General features: G+C 38.2%; 1 protein-coding gene and 1 long non-coding RNA gene across 2 annotated transcripts; one reads left to right on the top strand and one right to left on the bottom strand.

The window, feature by feature from the left end:
• Positions 1 to 1648: 1648 nt before the first annotated feature.
• LOC308053900 (protein EOLA1-like) lies at positions 1649 to 4300 on the bottom strand. Its single transcript, XM_080365813.1, has 3 exons — positions 4158 to 4300; positions 3504 to 3787; positions 1649 to 2117 (listed from the first exon to the last, which is right to left on the bottom strand). Exons 2-3 carry the CDS (start codon positions 3754 to 3756, stop codon positions 1900 to 1902), a joined length of 471 nt encoding a protein of 156 aa, XP_080221939.1. The 5' UTR covers positions 3757 to 3787; positions 4158 to 4300; the 3' UTR covers positions 1649 to 1899.
• A 250-nt stretch (positions 4301 to 4550) lies between these two features.
• On the top strand, positions 4551 to 18489 carry LOC308053909. Its single transcript, XR_013923852.1, has 2 exons — positions 4551 to 5907; positions 10326 to 18489. It is a non-coding gene; the product is annotated as an uncharacterized lncRNA (long non-coding RNA).
• The last annotated feature ends 3800 nt before the right edge of the window (positions 18490 to 22289 follow it).

Consider the following 22289-nt stretch of genomic DNA (forward strand, 5'->3'; position numbering starts at 1 on the left):
ATGAAATGAGGATGGTACCAAATGTTCTGATTGTCATTTGTTTCTGAGGAACGGTAGCGCTGATAAAGTATGTTAGTTATTTCAAATTACTTTGAACACATAAAATGAAAAGATAGTCTCATTGTATTGGGATTTTTCCCCCTGTATTTGCTATGTGTGGTGTTGTACCAGATGTACACTTTCTTGTGGCATTTGCTGAAGGCTGAGTAGGTACATGGCAGCATCATATAGTTACCTATATGTTCATTCCGTGCTAAAGTGGCTGAAAAGTAATGGGGTTTGGGTTTCTGAAATAGTTTGTATGCTTTTGAAAATCCTGTGCTTCTCTGCTATCAAGTGGCAAAACCACTGGTTACTACTTATCACACCATTTTATTCAGCCTGAATGTCAGGTTTAGAATGCCCCTGATAGTCTTTTTTAATAGCCACATTTCTCTCTTACAATTAAGATTCTCAGTTCTTGTATCTTTGTAGTTTCTGGTCTCAAGATGGTGGCAACTAAATCTTTTCCTTTGCATTTTTTAGTTTTGCTTCTACTACAACCCAAATTTTAGAAGACATTTTCTACACCTGCTAAAAAAGTGTAAGTGAAGCTTTGGTCCAGAAAAATCAAACACCAGCAGAATATTCACCAGACACAGAGTTGCATGCATGCTGCCAGAAAAGAAAACCAGGCATTGAGCTTGCATGGGAGACCACTTCTGAGGAGGAGAGCAGTGCATTCACAGCAGGTCCAGAGGAGAACATGCACAGCTCTGCAGCCAGGACTGCACCTCCCACCTCTCCAGCTGTGCTGGTAGAAGCTGCTGCTCTGTCTGGGCCACCTGCGGGCCAAACTCTACCATACTGCCACTGCCTGGCTTGCACCTGTGGTCCAAATGGCAGACCTGCAGGCAATGCTTTTGGACCCCCTACCCGGGGCATGCTAGGTACCTTCCACAGCTTTCTTTAGGAGACTGTTCCCTTGGACTATGCATCTTCAAAGTCCTCCAATAAACTACCTGAATACAAAGCCTCTGCCAGTTGTTCCATCCTGGGTTTATACGGCCTGTAGGGTGTGAATTCTGAAAACTCTAGAAGCGCCATAGTTAGTGACTTCTATTTGTTACTCTTCATACTTGTCTATAATTCAATATTAGATTTTTCAAACCTTACTGATGTTTTTCATTTTAAATGAGAAGTATTATAATACTTCCTTTGATTTTGTACAAGGACCTTTCTAACAAAGGCCTTTGTAGTAAGGCATGTCACGTCATAGAGCTATATACTGCAGACTGCTCCCCCCATCATACACACAGCTAATGTATTTATCTGTGACTGAGGAAAATCTGGTCCTTTCTGGAAGTTTTACATTTACAGCACATAATGTGCACCATGCACAGAAACCTTGTACAGCAAATCTTCGCCTCTGAGCTGCCCCTAGAACTGGCCTGATCTTGGATGACTTCTTTCTCGGTGGTCCCACAAATGTACAGGTAGGAGGGGGTTGAGAGACATGTCATTGTGATGATGGCAGCATGTTGTTTTTTTTTTTCTCTGGAGTTTCCTACAAACTCACTCTTCCTCATGTAATCAGAGATGCATGCATTGTATAATATGGTTGTATTTGCTCACATTTTAAATCAGCATGTAATACATCAACCATTTATTTAAAAAAATGGCATTTACTTTGAGTTAATTTATACAGGAAAAATCTGTTAAACCAATAATTTCCAGTAATGGTCATAAAAATTACATCTTGTTTATTCTGCCTCAAAAGAGCAGTTCTTCAAATGTATTTGTTATTTCAAACAATTAGTTTTGGAAGGGAATCCTAAACAACTCACTGGGTTTCAAGATGCTGACTTCTGAATGACAAGTTTGCATTTACGCAGGAAAAATAATAGTGAGGGGTAACACCTAGGCTTCTGAAGGGATCAGTTCTTCAGGGATGTCCACCTGCCACACACCTTTTCCCCCTCTGGCAGGAATCGGTTCTAGGAGCCACCTTGGATTTGAAACAACAGTCAAGTATTTCTGTTCTAGGTTACTGAGGACAGCTTTGTTTTCCAGCTCCAGAATCTTTTCAGGAGGTAAGTTTTCCGGATATAGTGATGTCTCTCCAATGTCAATTAATCCTGTATTATAAAATTAAAATTAGTTGGCTGTTTGATCTCTTACAGAGAAGCTTTTCAAAAGTAATTTTTGCAGAGGACATACAGAAAAGGCTGATTTGTTGCCAGAATAACACAGTATGAAGCATGCACACCTCAGATCAGTGTCATTCACTGCAGAGTATGACCTATGTGGCTGAACTTAGGTTGGTGAAGAACAGGTGAAGCACGCACGCAGTTAATAGTAATCACAACTCAATGATACAGAATGCTGTTAAAAGAAGCCTGCACCTAAGAAGATGGGAGTTTTGGTAGCAGCTGAGTTTTATTTGGCCTTGAAACAGCTTCATGAAAAAAAACCCTCTCTGCTCTTATCAGGACACTATTCTAACATTTTGAGAACATTAAACTATCTGGGAATTCCTGCTCTCTGGAACCGTGTTATTGTCACAAAATGGAAATTCTATATTGCTTAATAATTAAAAACATTAAAGATCAAAGAAGCTTTGATACCTACTTCACAACTTGGCATACAATTTATGTCAAGGTTACAATCTGCATGTTACCTAGTACCTCACAATGTTCAGCACTGTAGAACCAGAACAATTTTCCAGTATATTTGACAGAAGTAACTTGTTGCAGAGGAATAGCTAAAAATATTCCAATGAGAAAGCAAGACAGATGGTGTAACAAAAAGACATGTACAAGGAAAGAGCGCAAAGTAAGTGCTGGATAAAAACTTTGTAAGTATACAGTACAGCAATATACATTGTATTTCAGTACAAGATAAGCAAAGGAACACCATACTAACTTTGTCTTACAGAAACAGATTTCTTCATTGCTCAAGTAACAAGAGCAATGGAGCATTTGCTGAACCAAAATAGGATTTATTTAATAGTCAAACATACAAAACACTGCAATGCCATGACTTCACTTGACTGAGTACTGTAAAAACAGTTTCAGCAAGGGTTCCTAAGCTCAAAATGCAAGAAATTTGGCACTGACAGTTATTATCATGAAACGAAATAATACGCAATTATTATTTTATCTTACATAGTTATACTATCTTACTGCATGATGAGTTAGCTCAAATTTTATTTCTTGTACAGACTTCAGAGTTGGACTAAACTTTTTAGTAGAGTGAGTTTATTTTAAAAACTGAGGCCTGAAAGGTCAAAAATACTTCACATTTCCAACACAATGAAAAAGAACAAATTGTATTTACAAGTTCCCTCACTGACCTCAGCTTACAGTGAGAATCAAAATAGCCCTCCAGTCACCACTTGGGCACCATTCCTTCAGAGTAAGTGTTAAAGCAATGTTACAATAAGCGTAACTGTAACGCAGGTGCATATTTAACTGTTAGCCGATTGAAAGCCTGCTTCGAAACTACAATCCAAGGTTGCTTACCTGCAATAACTCCTCTGCCAAATCTTTCCCCTTTATCCAGCAAATCTTGCACTTGTTGTGGTGTCATTCCAAATCTATTCAATAGAATTGCTCTCCACGTTTCATCCTCCCAGTCCTTAACAGCGATATGAATGGCAATGGTGCAGTTCTTGTAGCCTGCTAGCAAAGGACGCCAGCGAGTCTCTACTGTTTTGACTTTGTTTAGGACTAATCCTGCATAGGGCTGTCGGAAGGAAAGGCAACCAAATCGCATCGTTCTCCTGGCATCGGAACCGCTTTATTTCCTGCAAACAAACAGAAACCTGACATGAGTCTTCACAAACGCGTCTGTGACCACGGCAAACCCACCGACCCGCCCGAGCAGCCGCCCTGGCGACGAGCCCGCTGCGCTGCCGCCCGGCCGGGGCCCAGGCCGCCCGCACAGCCGCGGCCGCCCGGGGGCGGGATGGCGCCCCGTCACCGCCGCCTGCGCCGCCCGCCCTCACCGCGGCACCGCGCTCGGGAGCCGGGGGATTAAAAACTGGCGGCTCCGCGAGTAGCCCGGGGCCGGCCCCCCCAGGGACGCGATCCTCCGCGGCCACCGCCGCCTCCACGGCGAGCGCTAGGCCGCCCCGCAGGCCCGGAGGCCCCGCAGGGCCCGCGGCCGCCCCTTACCTGGCGCTGCCAACTCCGCACACGTTCCTCCGCTGGCGCGGCGCGCTGCCGTCCCCCCTCCGGTGCCGCGGGGGGAAGGTGGGTGACGGGGACCGCCGGGGCGGGGCCACGGGCGGCCCCGCTGCCGTCGCTGCTGCTGCCGCCGCTGCTTGTGGGCGGCGCGCGGCGGGGGGCCGGATTCCCGCGCTGCGCCCCTCCGCGCGCGGGGCCGTGAGGGGAGCGTCGGCCGCGTTGCGCGCCCGGCTGCGCGGCTGAGGGAGCGAGGCCGGCGCCCGGCCATGCGTGTTTTCCCCGTGTGCCCTCTGGTTATCCCGCGGAAAGGGCGGCTACCTCACGCTTAGCCCACCGCGGTGGAGCGGGGATGGCCGTTACGGCCTGGCGAAGGCCTCCCGGAGGAGCGCGGGGCCGCGGGTGTGTTGTGGGGGCTGCTGAGGGGAGAAGGGAGCTGGGGGTCCCCCAGCCGCGCCTGCCCGTGGGCCTTAGCGCTGGCGGTGGCCTGGCCGCCGGGGCCCACCGTGAGGGGCCTGGGAGCGCGATGGCAGCAGCAGGTGTCCAGCATGTCCTGCCCCGCTGCAGCATGGCGCTTGTGCCCGCAGTTGGAGGGGTGTCCGGAGGGCCTCACGCCTCTGCAAGTAACCAAAAGCCTTTTGGCACACAAAAACTCAGTGTTTTTTTTACCTCCCTGCTTGCTTTGGCCAATAGCTCCTCTGAGAGTTTCCTGAGGCTTTTCATTCAACCCTACTAACTGGGGAGAATCTCATGTATATACTGTTGCCATTTGAAATGTCAATTTCATGTCAGTTTCTCGACTCTGTAGTACAAATATTTTGAACAGCTCAGCGATTGTTTGACAACAGAGGTTTCATCTGTGCTAGTCTCCTTGTGATCCCTGGTAGGCCACCCCTGGCAGCAGGGAGCAATATGTGAAGGCTTAGTGAACACAATAAAAATCAGAGATATGGAAAAGGATGATTTGGTAAAGGGGGGTAAAATAGATGTATGGTCTAACTATATTCAGTTTTAATGAGATAACCGATACATATTTTTACATTGGTGAAGACATGTTTTAACAGAGTTCATTTCCAACACAGACAAATAAAGTGACCTTTTTAAGGCAGACCCTGGTGCTAAATACCAAAGAGGCAGTGAAGAAGGCTATTGATGCAGCAAGTGGAACAGTTGCAATCCTGCCTCCATTTCTGCAAGTTAAACAGTTGGTCTTGCTTGAATATCAGTGAATATAGAAGATTAAAAATGCAGATGCATCTGTATCCAAATAGAAATCAGAGGAGAGTTATCTTTCCTGTAAAGCTGTATCTATCTGTTGAGGGTTACAAATATGAGAAGTATTTGAGGAGCTTTTCCATGCATGCAGCATCTTAGAGAAAGCAAGCAGGGAGGAGAGAACATTCATAAAAGGGAACTTGCAGTAGAAGTAAGGAGAGACAGGCAAGAGAACAAAGGAGGAAAATGGGAAAGATGGAAAAGAAATATTAGTAATATTTACAAACAGGAAAGAGAGCAATCACCAACGTCAAGTCCTGATATTGAATACTAGTTTTGGTGACTTAGAACTTCTTCTATGCTCTATTGAACCATATTTTTCAACCATGAGATATTTCAAAATTACTTTAACAATTGCAGGAACTCAGGGGTGGAAAGAGAAATGTGATCTGCCAGAACTCCACTGAAAGAGAGATGGGCTGTTCTTTTTACTTGAGAAAGGCAGAGGAACTTCATACAGCAAAAGGTAAGATTAAAGAGGTTTGTGTTTGTTTGTTTTTGTCCAGGTCTGTGACTTTGTGAATAACAGGTGTTTATTGGTAAAACTTTGTGTGTAATGTTAATATTCTGTAACTGCACCGGGCAGCACAGTTAGATGATTCTTTTCTGATAATACGCATTTCAGCTTTTATGAAAGCCATTTTTTGTGTACACTTGACATACATCTTCCGTGAATGTTGTCTATTGGAAAGTATTTTATGGCTGGTAGGCTTTAACTGTTGAGACCTGTTTTTTCTTATTACCATTTTCTGAAATTCCTACTGTTCTCATTATCCTTTTTTTCCCCTGGATATTTCCAATATCTTGTTCAAAATGTTCCAGATGGAGTCATTCCAGTCCTTTATACAAGACCATAATGACAAGAGAAATTAATAGATGACATGAATTTAAACTCATTGTAGTTTTTACAGGGTCATTTTTTAAAATGTTCTTTGGCTTTAAGCTGTTTCCATCTTCCTAGATGTGCATGGTTAGTTGAAGAACCTGTTGAATCTGTTTAGAGTTGCAAGTATGTTATGAGCTTTCATGCTTTTTTTGGTATTGACTTTTGGTATTTTTCCACTGCATAATTACAGTTTATGTGAGGGTTAGTTTTTTGGGGGAAAATACAGGCAAAATTTTTTCGTGTTGTCTTAGCTTTTTTTTTTACGCTGTATAATTTATAGCAGGTTTTGTATCATGTGTCTCATCACATAAATAAATGGATTTTTTTCTTTTCTTGATGTAAGCAAAAATCTCCAAGGTACGTAAAATCTCAAGTCTAAAAGTTCTAATTGAAATGTAAATAGCACAAGAGTCATGTGCTACTACCAAAGGTGAATAAATATGTTGAAAATCTGTCAGAAAACTAGTTTACTTGGTTTGTAGAAACTTTGTCCCATATATCGTAACATTCACTGGAAGACTTCAAAACAGTTTATAGAAACTTAAATAAGGCCCTGAAATTCTCAATTTTTGTGTATGTGTTCAGCCTTTTGTGTGATGAGTGGTAAAGTGAATTTAGTAGATTTCCTTTAGATATAAGATAACGATTTGAGGTGTACAGCAGTGAATATTAAAAAGAAAATTCATTCTGCTCTTAGCAGATGATCAGTTTATGCTTGAAATACTAGATGCGTGTAACTGTTCCTTTGTCACTGTGATTTACACTAATCCCAAATTATCTATCTTGGCACATTTATTCACATGAGGATAATCTCAACAACAGGAAATTCTACAAGTTTGGTCTATACTTCTGTAAAGTATACTTCATTTCAGTGTCTCTAAATTAGCTTTCCTCAGGGTGTCCCTAATTTTGGTTTTGATAGAATAAAGACTGCGTAATTTCAATTATAGAATGTGTTACTGCTTTCTGTAGAGTTAAAACAATGCCTCATCATTTATAAGGACTCAGGCCTGATCTCATCTAGATAGGCAAGCATTTGCTGTGTTTCTTGTCAAATTCACTTAGCAGCTGATTTTACATGATTCAGTACACAGCAATAGGTGCTGGTATATCTTGGGTCAAAATCAGGTCAAGGTACTTGATCAGATACAGTTCATTTCAGAAGTGAGTAAAGATACAGTGCCGTATGTTCCAAGATATTGGAGGTCAAAACTGAAATTTCAGCTGTTAATAGCCCATGAAATACAATACAATACAATACAATACAACACAGTTATTTGTATTGTGGTCACTATTTAATAGTCGACATTCACAAGAAGCTGTGATCTCTTGGCATGTGAACACCCACAGCATTTTCCTGCATTTTCAAACATCAAAGAGTGTGAAGTGTGATGCTGCAACTCTGTATTCTTTTGGCAGCAATTCCATCTTAAGGATTTCTACCAACCTTCTACATTTTCCCTCCTTTCCCTTAATTTTACTTTGTCTCTCATTCTAATATTGTAGTTTACAAAACCTCAGTACATGCTGGAAAACCAGCTTCATATTATTCTTATACTCAGATAAAGAACTTAATATTTTTGGATGAACTAAAGTACTTCCATTTTACCATGCTGTTCTATATTTCTTTCTATATATTATGGGTAATGATGATGGTCTTAAGTGTTTTAGTAAACATATCTGGAGTTTCTTCAGATGATTCTCTTACTACAGGCTTTGTTACAGCACTGTATTTCATGAACAATTATCTGAAAATGCAAATCGGCGGTTGCCTCTTCTTTTTTTACACACTGCCTCCACAGCATATACCTCTCATGAGTAGAGTACGTTTCTGGTTTTTAACACATCATCAATATTACTATCCTTGTCAAAAGTTTTGGCACTATAAATAATCAGTAGCCATAGTTTGTTGGTTACTTATAGCAAAATTTTCCTGTGTCTGAGAAATATTTTAATGAGGTTTCTCAGTATGGATAGCTTGGTGGTAAAAATGCAGTTATATTTCAGAGTGCTATTCAAGAATAAAATGCATACATACTAAATTTTCTCTTATGCAGGTTTCAGTATGCTTTCATAGCAGATTGTGTGTGTATGACAAATCTTATATAAGAACATATACACTGTTCATTTATTTTTTTTTTAAATACCCAACATGAAAGCATAAGGTGCGAGCTTTTAGCCTCTGGCATTTGTTTGCAGTCAAATGCACTGCCTTTCATAATGCTATGTTGTAGTAACTGTATAGTGGTATGTAGTAGCTAATATAATAGAAGGTTTTTTTTCTAGTTTAATGAATGTGACTTCTTGTCCATATTACAGTTTCTCTACAGAAAAACAAATCACTGCAGAACTTCGTCCTTTGTTTATCAATATTAATGGAGGTAGTGTTGTTTGAAAATGAAGTGTATTGTTGTGATGTAAGAAAGCCTTGCTTTCTTGATTCAGAACTAACTCCATAAATCAAATTTAAAAGCATTATTTTTTTGTACAGAAGAAATATACTTAATGGACAAAGAGTGCAAGGAAACTTTCTGGCACACTGCCAGAAACTAAAAATGAATCTAATGTGCTTTGACTGTACTAGGTGTTCTTTTCTGTTTGCTTTCTTCTGTTCAAGCAGCTGAGTTCAAGCCTTCAAACACTTGAATTAATGGCTTAAGAAAGTATCTGCATGCACACCTTTGTAGAAAGTGCTTTGAGTGATACGGAAACATGTAAGCTGGACAAAGATGAATTGTGACAGAGGTTTATGAAGGATTCATTTTCTGGGGTCAGAAAAATTAACATTGAGAACAGCCTGTAGTCACATAGTTGCAGCCGAGATGGAAACTTCAAAACTTTTCAGATCTTCCTTTTGCTATGGAAGACATTAACTTTTTTGGAGTATATACACATACATTTTTGGCAAAGGGGCATATGTTTAGTTGTGTTCCTATTGTGGATGCACCTGAAGCTGCGCACATTGCTTGTATAGCTTTGCAGGGTATGCAGTGGAAGAAAGAGCCAGCAGTTCACATGTACTGACACAGACCAGATGTGATACAAAGTAGCAACAGGGTTCTTAGTAGCATTGGAATTGACCTCCTATGCTTCTGTCATAGATGAGTTTTTCAGCCATTTCTTTGCAAATTACTGGGCTTTTTGACTGAATTATATTTATGGCATAAAAAATAGGACATGCATAATACCTAGGTGAGTCTGTATGTAGTTGGAACATTATTTCACTGATATTCATGTTGCATTCCAGTGCCTGACTTTATAGCACCCTTTGCCCTCAAAAATTGCCACAACTGTCTGATTTTCTCATTTGTCTGGGACCGGGAGGAAAACATTGTTATTTCTCTCCAGAATATTTATGCTCCGATTGAAAAGTTTTCCAAACACTGATGTTATGATTTGGAGCTGTTATGTAAGTGGAGTCCAAAGATTTCTGATAGGCAGATGTCTTGTCTTCCTGCAGCTGTGCTTATTCTTCTGTGTTATTTAAAGCAGCTAAATATGTATATAAAGTACCACTCTGTGCCTCCATTTTTTTTTTTTTTTTGAGTGAATGGTTCTTTTCAGTACTGAACAATTTGCTAGACACCCCTAAACCCCCTGCTCCCCCCCAAAATATGCAATGTCCTGCTTTGTCCCTTTTAAACATCCTGTCTTGTTGCTGACTTTTCCATGTATTGGAACTGGGTGTCAGTTGGGTGGACATGAGACAGGCCAGGTCTGCTGGTGAGTTTTATCTGTTTAGTGATTTATTTCTAAACTTGAAGGTTGCTAATATTCAGAGACCATCCTGGTCCTCCTGCTTTTCTGAAGGTTAAAAGAAGGTTGTAACTGTAGTCTGAACACCAGGCTAGCTGATTTAGAAACATCTTGTGTAGTTCTCCGTAGCAATCTTTTTTTGATTGAGATACGTGGCTTCATGCTGAGGTAATCTGCAGGGGAAGGAGAGCTTGTAGTAATGAGCTCTCCTTCCCCTGCTGATTATTATGTCCAATCCACAGGTGACTATGAATGCCGTACGTGGCTGCATAAAACATTTTTAAGGATAAGACCGATCAACACCTTTGTATGGCCGTGGGTCTACAACCAAGGCTCATGCCCTCTAAAATGCTGAATTTTTTGAAAATGAATCTGCACTCCTGCTATCAAGGGGGTAGGTATCCTTACTTCATCTGATTGATGCTGTTCATCCATCTTTATAATTATTTCAGGTTTTAACCTATTTTCAGTTGCAAGGTGTTACTGGAAGTTTTGAAAGATCATTTAGAACCATTTCTAATAAATGAAAAGTTTACACTACCTGTGGCAGCTAAAATATGAATTACTTCCTTTGTTTCCTTAGTAACATCTACCTCACATGACACTTCCAATGCTTAGGAATTCTTGAACAATTTCTACTATGTTTGGCTAAGTACCTTTTGATTCTGCCTCATCAGGAGACACTTGAAGAAGGAGGAGAAATGAATTGTCTCACCATTTTGAATTAATCACAAACAATATTCCTGGCAAGACCTACAAGAAAAAGAAATCATGTGCAGAAGCAAATGCATTTTCAAACTGGCCCTGTATGTTATTTTGTAACTGAAACATTTTTTAGCTATTGATAAAACACTAATATAATGGAACATGCATTTTTCCTCTCTGAATCCAAACTAGCAGACTAACTAACTAGCAAACACTATCTTCACTGAGAGAAGTGCCTCTGCATCAGGGGTCAATCCAGTTTGTTTTCTTCTTGTCTTTTTTGGTTGGTTTTTTTTGGTAGGAGTTTTTTTTGTTTGTTTGGCTGGGGTTTGTTTGTTTGATTTTTTTTGTTTGGCAATATTGATGTCAGTATAGGCTGTGTTAGAGAAGGCACCAATAAATCGGCGGTTATATTACTGGGAAGGATGTTATTAAAGAATTTAGGAAGGATGTTGCTTCTAGCTGCTACAGGTTGTTTTTCTGTTCTTACTGTCTAAAAAGATAAAATGGAAACTTATAAAACAGATGTGTATATAGATGCCTATATAGACTTGATGTGCATGTTTATGATCAAGATGATTAGAAAAATGCGTGAAAGCCAAATCTAGAAATGATTAGTTTGCTGGGAGATGGTTAAAACTGTTTTTAGCATTCTACATAAGATCTAAAAACAGATAGTTAACTTCTGACTTTCTCTTTAGTATGCACATGTGTGTATATTACTTCAGTGAGTCTTATGGGTTTCACTGCAGTAATAACCATTTTATCTGTTTGTCGTTGATTTTTACACATATTTTGTCTTGTATGTATGTATTGAATTTTTAGGTCATATTTTAAAGTAGACCTCATTTTCTCTGCATTTTCTTTTGTTTTCAGGATTTTTTCATATATATTGGACTTAAATGCTCTCTTAATTGTTGGCTATCTTGTCTTCCACTTTCCTGTTGTCCCCGTTAATAAATACAGTGTATTTTTATCGTGCATGTCTAATTAGACAAAGTGTTACCTTTTCTTAGGCATGCTTTCAAAGATAAAGCAATATACTATCAGTTATTTGTACAGTGTTAATTTAAATGTATGCTGGAGTACTTCATATTTTGTTTTAATCGTGAATCGAGATGTCAGATGAACCTCATTTCTAATATATCAGCTAGCAGAAATTAGAATAAAATATAGGCTAATTTTGTCCAAAATCTGAATGTATCTTAATTATGAAGGTAGATTTGAACTGAAGTCTTACATCCCCTTCATTGTAAGCTCTATAAAATAACTTGTATCCTATCAAAAACAGAGCTCAACATAGAGCAGAGCCCTTAAATAAGAGATTATTTTTTTTTCTCTTCAAAGTTTAATATGCATTCTTCATCTCTTATGGTTAGGTGAGCTGGACCAGATTTTCAGAGTTTTGTTCATTTCATGATGCCATCTTCGCAACCTATGTTTCGTAGTGTCTCCCGGCTTTCCCCTAGGTGGCACCGTGACCCACAGAACAGCTCCCGTAGATTTCAAGTAACAGAACTATAGATGGGGTTGCTGAGTGATGCAAACACGTTTTCAAACACTGCTTGGTCGTCGTTCTTTTAACCACTTGTACTTTCTTGGAGACAACATCGTTTCCATACTACGTCAGAAATAGTAATGATTAGAACACAGACATCAAATTATTTTAGTAGTATGAACTATTATTTGAAAAATCAACATGGAACCATCTCATGTAGATAATTCCTTTGCATTAAAGGAAGGGAGGACACTGACACTTTGTGAAATGCAATAGACTGTGGTACACTTCTGCTTATTTGGGTATCAAAGAACTACTGTTGCTTGTATAGAGCTTCATTTAAATCTAACTCTGTTTCCTACTTCCAGCTTCAGTCACAGTCCTGCTTTGCTGCCAGTATTACCAGTTCTTCTGCACCTCGTGCATTGTTTCTTTAGCTCCTAAGTACAAATACCTTTGGGGTAAATGAAAGTCCTGCTTCTCAAGCATGCTGCGATTAAGCAAAAAGAATTTAATCTGCTGGTCTGAAAACCTCCATAATTAACTTTTATGGGAGGACTACACTGTATGATCAATAGATGCCTGTTTAGTCTTCATACTCAAAGTCAAGAAAGCATACCAGTCCTTCTGTGGAACAGAGGGCAATAGAGGCTTAATGATGAGGAAAAAAGTGAAAAGCTATTCTTAGTCCATAGTCTTCTTACACATGGAAGAAGCCTTATGTCTCCTGCAATATCTGACAGCAAAATAGGAGCAGATGCTTTAGATAAAAAGGAGTGGTGAATCTTTTGCAGTTAGTGTTTTATTGACAGTAGAGCTTAAGTTGAAAGGCAACATGCTATCAGCTGCCCAATCGTACAGGTTATTTGAGAATTTTCACATAATAAAAAGGGTGATGGGATTATTAGTATCTCTGTATGTGATGGTGTCTAATAATAAGCTAATATTATGACTAGGTTTTGCAGTCTTCTGTTTGGAGCATAATTCTGGTTTTGTACTGATTTTCAGAGTAAATAAAACCTATTTTTGTTGGAGTAAATGTGATTATCATAGTGAGATCAGTACTATATCCTAGAACACTTGTATTGGAGACTTATCACAGCCTAACTGAACATAAAAGAAGGTTCCCCATGCAGGCAGATTATTTTTGCCATACAAAAATAAGTTAGAAATTACAGTAAGCATCAAATAATGAAATAATTATGAATCATACTACTCCTAAGTCTGTCATTGTTGGTGAAAAGATTGTTCTTAATTTTCATATCTGCGCAGTTGTAGCTGTCATCTGATTACTATCAGTTGCAGATTTGAAGTGCTATTAACAAAAGTCTAGAACACTATTTTCCCACATATTTTCTTCCTGATTTTCTTAATTTGTTAGACTGATTCTTTGTGGTTTTGTCCATGTTAGAATTTTCCAGGGTGCAGAGTTTGTGCCAAGGACCTGGCATTCCCAGGATTTATATTTCAGGGGATCAGACTAGCTCTGATTGGATCCCTTGGGTCTGTTTCACATCCTACAGTCATTTGCTTCAGAAGTTCCTGATCTGAACTAAAACATCAATAGAAATGCAACCTGTATTTACTATATCTGAGTACCAAACTGATGATGATGTCCCATAAGCAATGTGTAAATTTAAGGTTAATTCACATACATACATGCGTGCACACATAGCATTTTTAATAGGTCTCATTGTCTAGTTACACTTTCAAAAAAGTAACAGTCCAACTTCACAGCAGTGAAATAGTTGGATCTTTGTTGTACCTAGGCTCTCTTTGGCACAGGAGGAGAGAGAATGCTTGTTTAGTAGAAAATTCTAGTTCCTTTTCTAAGAACATATTGCTTTACTGCTCATCTAAGAGGCGTTCTCAAACAGATGACTTATATGATTGCTTAACAAAGCAAAGTCTTACCAAGTTACTTTCTTCCATTTTAATACAGCATTGATCTTGTGAGTTGAAATTCATGTCTGGAAAGACAGGATTCTTCTGTGATTCACTTGATGCTGTGGTGCTATGGATCAGTAGTCTCTTGATCAGAACTGCATTACTATGAGGCATCATTTCTTTCCAAATATTTATTGTGGTTCCAGTTCATGGGTTTGGAGAAAGTCCTAAAAGCAGAGGATAGTCTTTTAGATTGACCAGTCTGGTACAAATGTTCTATGTTTAATATATGCTTGTATAGTGTCATTCCAAAGGACTGTCAACTTTTTTATCTAATTGCTGGTCAGATATTAATGACAGAAGTAACGGTACACAAGATTAGGAATACATTTTTTTGTAAAGAAAGAGGAAGTTGGGGCTGTGTGGCAGAAATGATACATCGGGAATGGGCTGATCAAGGGGTTCTTTTCTAACAGAGAATTCAAGTTTTGGTACTAACTTGAAGGTGTCCAGAACCCTAGTGCCTGTATTGCCCTGTGATGTCAGTTCATAGGGTGTCTATTAAAAGTATACTCAAGTGCTACAGTAGTAGTAAGTTCAGTATCTCTGCTTCCATTATTTAATTCCTTATTTTTCATTTTGTTACATTATCCTGTTATTTCTTAAATTCATGTTTCTTTTGAGTGTTAGATGTTTGGTCTTGTTCAACCAAAGTTTATTAAGTTTGATATTTTATAGGAATAATTTCATGTTTATACTCTAAATTTAAACTTTATGATTAATCTGTGCATGTTCCCTTTTCAGTGCTGTATGAATAGTATTTTTTTGCTATCTCTTTTGTTTTATCACCATGTTTGGGGGGGTTGCTAATAGTTCTGTATTTTTACTTTTTTATGTAACCAACATTTTACAGTATAGTTCCCTTAAATATTTTTATTCCTTTTGCAAACATTAGAAGGAAGGCCAACATTTAGAACATGATTACATAAGTTTAGCCTGTGAAGATCTGAACACTTTTAATTTATATGTTTACTGCTGAGAATGCAGACAAAAGTTTGTGAAGTGGGTCAGTCAGTCTAGAACTGGGAATCAGCAAGTCTGTCACTACGACCCTCAGCAGAAGGAGGTGTTACCACCTCTGGAAGGTGTCTTTTCTCTACTTTCTTGTTAGGCATCTGCATACATGAGGAATGGATCTATATAACTAAATAAGTAATAGTAATCCTTTGTGGTACTTAAACATCTGGCATACTTGAGTTTAAAGTGCGCACAGAAATTACCAGAGTTAAAATTAAATGTAGTTAAATCTGTACAGAGCCTGAAAACAGCAGTTCTAGATATAAATATTTAAACCTACTTGAAGTCTGATATATCAATTTTGTCAGCACTGAAGACAGTAGAGCCTCCAGTGTTGTTAGTGCCTGTGAAAATGAAATACAGCAAATGCAATGTAAGAGTTGTGCAACTTAAGATTCCTACATGTAAATTGTTTCCATGTTCAGTACTTAAAATCTAAAGCCACAATGTTTTTTTGACCTCAGGAGCTATGGAATCATGTTGGTGGTAAAGAGCAGGACTGTGAAGCCCCTATAGTATTTACTTGTATATCATCTATTACATATTCTATTGCTGTTTAAAATAGTTGTATGATACATCACAAACTATGAGAAACTGTCACCTATACTGTATGTTCTACTTAAACTGAACATCCTTACTAACCTGCATGCTGTAGTTGTGTTCTGTTTGTTTTGTTAAATGCCTACTTCCATTTTAGTAAGGTAACATTTACTTTAGTTAATTTTTTTTCTCCTTGTAATTGCCAATTACCACAGACAGGTAGTAATTTCCTATGCAGCTTTAGGAACAGGAGAATAAACAAATAGCTGCTAAGTACTGGTGTGTTTTCACACAGTGGATGCTTCCCAAATGGATGCTACTCCAAACTGTAATTCTGCAACACCACAATTTTTAGGCAATCTGTAAGAACAACAGTTTGATTCATTAATATACTTCTAAATTGTACTATGTGTGATTGAAACTATATGTTTTAAGACATTGTTCTTTGCAAGGAAAACTATTAATAAGTAATTTTCAGCTTGTTAATAGTGAGCTCTTACTTTTACATTTTTTTTCCCCTGAAAATCACTGGGAAAATTTTGTTACTTCACTGTTGTAGGGTCATATATGTTCCTTTTCCTTTAGGCTAGGGTTCTTCATCTGAGTAAGCCTTAACATCTTTATTAAAATATATCTTGCTTTCTAGCAGTTTTTCAACCTATACCATTGTTTGTCTGAAAATGATACTTAGAGTTAGAAGTGCTAACACCACAATCCTGTGTGGTGTATTCACATAAATAAGTGGTTCCACTTATTTCTGCTGGTGCATCAAGTCAAAAGAACCTGAAGCTCAAGATGAAAAGATGATCTTCCTCGTAAATATGTAGCCTACAGAGAGCTAGCCTTACAAAACGATTTTATGTATTAGCATTTTCAAAATTATCTATATAGAAGAATCACTGAAATATAGCTTTATTTTCACTAGGACCACACTTTATATGTCTAGACTTAATTATGCAAAGTGTTGTTCAGTGGTATATTACTTATAAACAGATTGATCCATAATGACATATTTATTTGGCATGCAGAGAGCCTAGTTCTTATGAATTTTGATCTAATGGGTACTGTTTGGCTCTTCTGTGTCACAGTAAATGAGGTACTATTAGCTGGTATTAGAGCCAACCAGGGGAGATACCCTGCTGGACCTGCTGTTTACAAACAGGGAAGGACTGGAGGGTGATGTGGTGGTCAGAGGACGTCTTGGGCATAGTGGTCATGAAATGACAGTTTCGATTCTTGGAGAAGTAAGAAGGGGGCTCAGCAGAACCACTGCCTTGAACTTCTAGAGGGCAGACTTTAGCCTGTTTAGGAGCTTGGTCAATAGAGTCCCTTGGGAGATAGTTCTGAAGGGCCAAGGGGTCCAGGAAAGCTGACATTCCTGCAGAAGGTAGTCTTAAAGGCGCAGGGGCAGGACATTCCCATGTGCTGAAAGATGATCCAGCAGGAAGAAGACCGGCCTGGCTAAGCAGAGAGCTTTGGCTGGAACTCAGGGAAAAAAGGAGAGGTTATCACCTTTTGAAGAAGGGACAGGCAACTTGGGAGGACTATAAGGATGTTGCAAGGCTATGCAAGGCAAAGACTAGAGAGGCAAAAGGCCAGCTGCAACTCAAGCTGGCCACTGCCTTAAAAGATAACAAAAAATGTTTTTACAAATACATTAGAAACAAAAGGAGGACCAAGGATAATCTTCATCTTTTTTTGGATGTGGCAGGGAACATTGCCGCAAAGGCTGAGGAAAAGGCTGAGGCACTTAATGCTTTCTTTGCCTCAGTCTTTAATAGCAAGACCAGCTTCCCTCTGGGTACTCTGCCCCCTGAGCTGGAAGAGAGGAACTAGAAGCAGGATGAAGTCCCCACAGTCCAGGAGGAAACAGTTAGTGATCTATTGCTCCACTCAGAAGTTCACAAGTCTATGGGGCTGGATGAGATCCACCTGAGGGTACTGAGGGAGCTGGCGGAGGTATTTAAAAAACACGTAGACGTGGTGCTTAGGGACATGGTTTACTGGTGGCATTTGGAAGTCCTGGGTTAACAGTTGGACTTAATGATCTCCAAGATCTTTTCCAATGTAAATGATTATATGATTCTTTAAAATGAGGTACTATGTTTGTCACATTCACAAGCTGTGCAGACTTGATGAATTTGGTTATGCTTTAGAATGCTTAGGTAGCACTCTTTTCTGCAGTACCTAAAGTGTCTCTACTCAAGTTCTCATAGACTTCTGAAAGTATAACCTGTGTATAATGAAATGTCCTGGAGAAACATAGGAAACAATTGATCCTCAGGCAGGGAGACATTAACTTCCGTGTGATACCATGCTGTACTTGGCAGTTTGTGCTATTACATGGAATGAGTCTGATTTCAGTCAGCAGAACTAAACATTCAGGGTTGTACTTTAGCACAGTATGTATATCGTATGACCAGTTGCCTTTAACATATATATGCATAAAAACAATTGTAATGTGGAAAGGTATCTTGCATTACAAAAAAAAAAAAAAAAAAAGTGTCTGCACATATGAAAGGTAGTGATTTGTATAATCCACAAACTTTATAATTAAAAAATTGGTTTCCAGATATGTCATGGGACTGTCTCCCTAAAGCGTTCTCTCTTTTAGTTACCAAGTTCAGCTAAGTGATCCATAAAGAGTAAAACTAAAATAGCTTGAGTTTATCAACTAAATAAGCCTGGAACAAAAAGAACTATTAGTCTCTTTCCCTCCCTTCTATTTCTTTTGCATTTTATCTTCTTGCCTTGCATCTTCCATCCTTGTTGGATGATGTGACAATGAATTCTCATGAAATGTTAAAAAATGTTAAACTAAATTATTAATAATTGAAGCATCATTACAGTCCCCTTTATAGCCTGTGACCTGTCCTGCTTCTTATTGGCTTTCCTGCTCTGATTATCCATTTTTGAGGAATAGGTATTACTAACTTCCAGAGCAGGCTCAGGAGAGACAGTTGCTCATATAGAAAGAGAGGTAATGATACATTTTAAGCACATATGATTATTAAGAAATATTTCTTCTTCTACTTCTCATTTTCCGTTACTGCATATTGGTATAGCTGGAGGGTATTTGTTTCCCATTTCAACTGATAGCAGCTACTTTATATAATTTTCTGTTTCACCATTTTAATTTACTTTATAAAAACATATTTTGCCATTACTCCTACATTTTAAGTTTTGTCCACAACCTTTCCTAACCACAAGAACTCTGAGAAGCTGTTATTTGTTTGCTTTAAGACTACTAAACCTGTCCAAAGGAGGATTTGGGGAGCAACTGATAGTTTCTCTCCATCTCATCTTTCAATGATTCTGTATGACTTCCTCATGAATAGCAAGCCATAAATATTTGGACTTTGAGTGCGTTTAAGTATGGGGATTGTCAGTAGCCATTTCAGTTGTGAAACTCTACTGGGAAGAGATTTGCCTGGAAGTCTATTTGAAAATAATGCTGGCATGCTAATTCTCCTTTGAAACAGACACGCACACACCCACCATGCCACACACATGCTTTCTCACACACTATATCGCCAAGTGACGAAGAAAGCTAGTGATAACCGTTAATGATGAAATGATTGCAAGATCAAATCATTGTATAAGTCTCAGGTCATTACATAGGTCTTAAATTCCTTGCAGGTTTCAGAAACTTTCAAGTGTCAGTGATGATAGCTCTCAGAAAGGATCATCCACACTTTCTAAAAAAATTCCAAGTAATTCTGTCATTCCTGTGAGGTATTCCAAAAGCTGGCATTTGACAAGTAAACTTATAGAAAAAAGAGGAAAAAAGAACAAGTTTGCTTATCCAATAAATAACCTTTTTTTTATTGCACCTGTTCAACCTTATTGTCATCTTCCTAGAGTTCCTGTGTAACTTCTGTTTATGCACTTAAGGTTCAGATGATCCATGTCACATGATCCATCAAGATGACTTGATCTTCTATTGATTCATTACAGTGCATAGATGCTGGTTTCAATGAGAAAGAATTTAATAATTATAAACCCCATAACTTTGGAAAATATTTACAAAACTGTGCGATGTAGCTGAGAGAGCAAAGAATATCTATTTATATATGTGCGGGTAATTTTTGTTAGAGGTGCTTAGAAATCCAAAATTACAGCAGAGCCCCTTTGTAATAGCAGTGCATATGGGGATTTTCAGAACTATGTGGGTGGCTAGAAATACATCTAGGCTCCTTGGTCTGCTCTGAATTGGTTGGATGCAGGCCAGGTAGTCACACTAGATTGCACGTCATGCTGTGCTAATGCATTTATCCAGTTGTCTGAAATACAGAAAAACTCACACTTGTGTACTCTTGTGTTTGTAAGCATATGCCAAGCTGGGTTTTTTTCCTCAGAAAACTCCTATTAATTTTAATTGGATGTGTGACTTAGAGTTTCTAATCAGTTGTTAACATTTCAGACACACACTAAGAAGAGAGTTTCTGACCAAAATTGGCATGGCTAGATGATTTTATCTCTTGCTCTTTCATTTCTCTAAGGTCACACAGGAAATCTGTTCAAAAGTATTAAATAGGTCTAGAGATACTGAGTTCTGGTTCAGTTTTTTAACCTTACACTCATTTTCTTTGGGTGCAGATGTTAATTTTTCCTAGCTGCTTCTTGACATTGTTGAAACACAATTTTTAGAACTGTTTAATCTGATCTCTATTTTCCATTGCGAGATAGTTATTAGCACCCTATAAAGCATTGTCTTTGCCTCTGACTTGCTCTAAGAATGTTAGTTTGTTTTAAGAGTTTCTCTCCATTAATCCTAGCCAAAAAGTATAATAGCTTTTCAGAACATCTAGAATAGGAACCAAGACTTACGTAGATTTCTTTGTATAGTTATAAATTCAGGGGGAAAAAAAAGTAGGATTACAGAGCTTGATTAGGTGAGCAAAGTGGGCTCTGAAGCATCCTGTTCAAACAATGTTTACACTACATCTAACAATTACCTACTGCTTCTTTGAAAATGTTGATGTTTATATTGTTTTAATGTGGGAATCATGATGTCTTTTGCCTTTTTTTTCCCCAAAAAATACTATGCTAAGGCTAGACTGCTACAGTTAAGATGTATTATAAAGATAAGAATTCTTTTTAGACTATCTTCTTCGATAGTATATTTAGAAATTGAGTCAGTACAATGAATTATATTGACAAATTCAGACTTGCTATACATTTTCTAAACATATCTTAGAAGACTTCAACAAAGGTTTATTGTGGTTCTTTACAGAAAGATGTTAGTAAAAATTATGGATGGCATTCCAAGCACCATCTAACTTTACCACGAGATCTGGTACTTCTTAAAAGGAAACTTTAAAAAACTCGATTTAAAAAAAAATCATTTTTTTTCCATTTTAAGGTCCCAATATGACACTTCTAAACACAATTTCTTTCTAACTTTATTTTGCTCTTTGCCTTTTGATGTGCACCATTTCTTCACCTCTTTAATGCCATCAGTGCCTATGGCTTTACGTTGTACTTATTCTGCACAGCACTAGGAGTCAGTGATGTCAATATGACTTCAGAATAAGATTTGTTCTTCAGCTTGGTGTTCCCACAGAAACCTTGTTGAAGTGACCTTTTAAAATTTTTGTCACAGACATTAATCTTGATAAATATCTATGCTGTTCTAGGAAATCCCAACTATTTCATTCCTATCACAGCTCTTTACCTCACCTTTTTTATGTATTATTCATCAACATGAAATAAAGCAAACATGAAAAATATCATGTATGTAAAAGTCAGGGGTTTTTTAAATACATTTTGCAAATTTTAATTGAGTCAAGCATGTGATTTGAGCAACCTGAACTGAAATTGTTCTGTAAGATGGAGGTGGAAGGCTATCCAGGATCAGTCTGTGCACTATTTTCTGCCTATGACAGCTCTGAAGAAATCTTGAAATATTTTGAGCAATTTCTAAATAAATAAAAAAAAATACTAAGAAATCTTAAGATTGCCTATGTATTTTGTGAATATCTGTTTTAACAAAGTTAAACTAGAAGTGATAATTTTGAGCAATTTAAATACTCATTAATTCCTTGTGATTGCAACTTCTGTGTTAGATCCTCTGTGCAAAGTTGTCATTTTGCTTTCATGCTTTTCTGGGTAACTATTTGGTGCAACATAGCTGGCCTTGGGTAGTTAAAGGGTTGTTAATGAAAATGGAAAGAACAAGAAACGTGGTAGCCATGCTGCCAACAGAAGGTTTTTAAGCACATCTCATGTATATCTACATGTGTTTCTATCGCAGTCTGTAAAACTGTTTGTAAAATACTGTGCTTAGTACCTCTAAGCCATCTAAGTCAATTTTAGTGTGAACTGTTTAGTTGCACTTCACGTCACGAATCCACTAAACTGTATAACAATGATGGATGCTGTTTTTAAACATCCTGATATACTATGCTTTCTCTGAAAGTAAGTGCAAATTAACGCCAAAAAAAAAAAAAAAAAGACTGAGCCCTTTTCAAATATTTTTGTCCCACTCAATCATCAG

The sequence above is a fragment of the Falco punctatus genome (genome assembly GCF_963210335.1).
Source record: "Falco punctatus genome assembly, chromosome: 15".
Classification (NCBI taxonomy): Eukaryota; Metazoa; Chordata; class Aves; order Falconiformes; family Falconidae; genus Falco; species Falco punctatus.

What these genes read in the sequence shown, in the direction of transcription:
- LOC308053900 (XM_080365813.1), bottom strand. Translation starts at nt 3,756, where the DNA reads ATGCGATTTGGTTGCCTTTCCTTCCGACAGCCCTATGCAGGATTAGTC. An exon ending in TGGCAGAGGAGTTATTGCAG is followed by an intron (nt 2,118 to 3,503) that starts GTAAGCAACCTT and finishes TTTATAATACAG; the next exon opens with GATTAATTGACATTGGAGAG.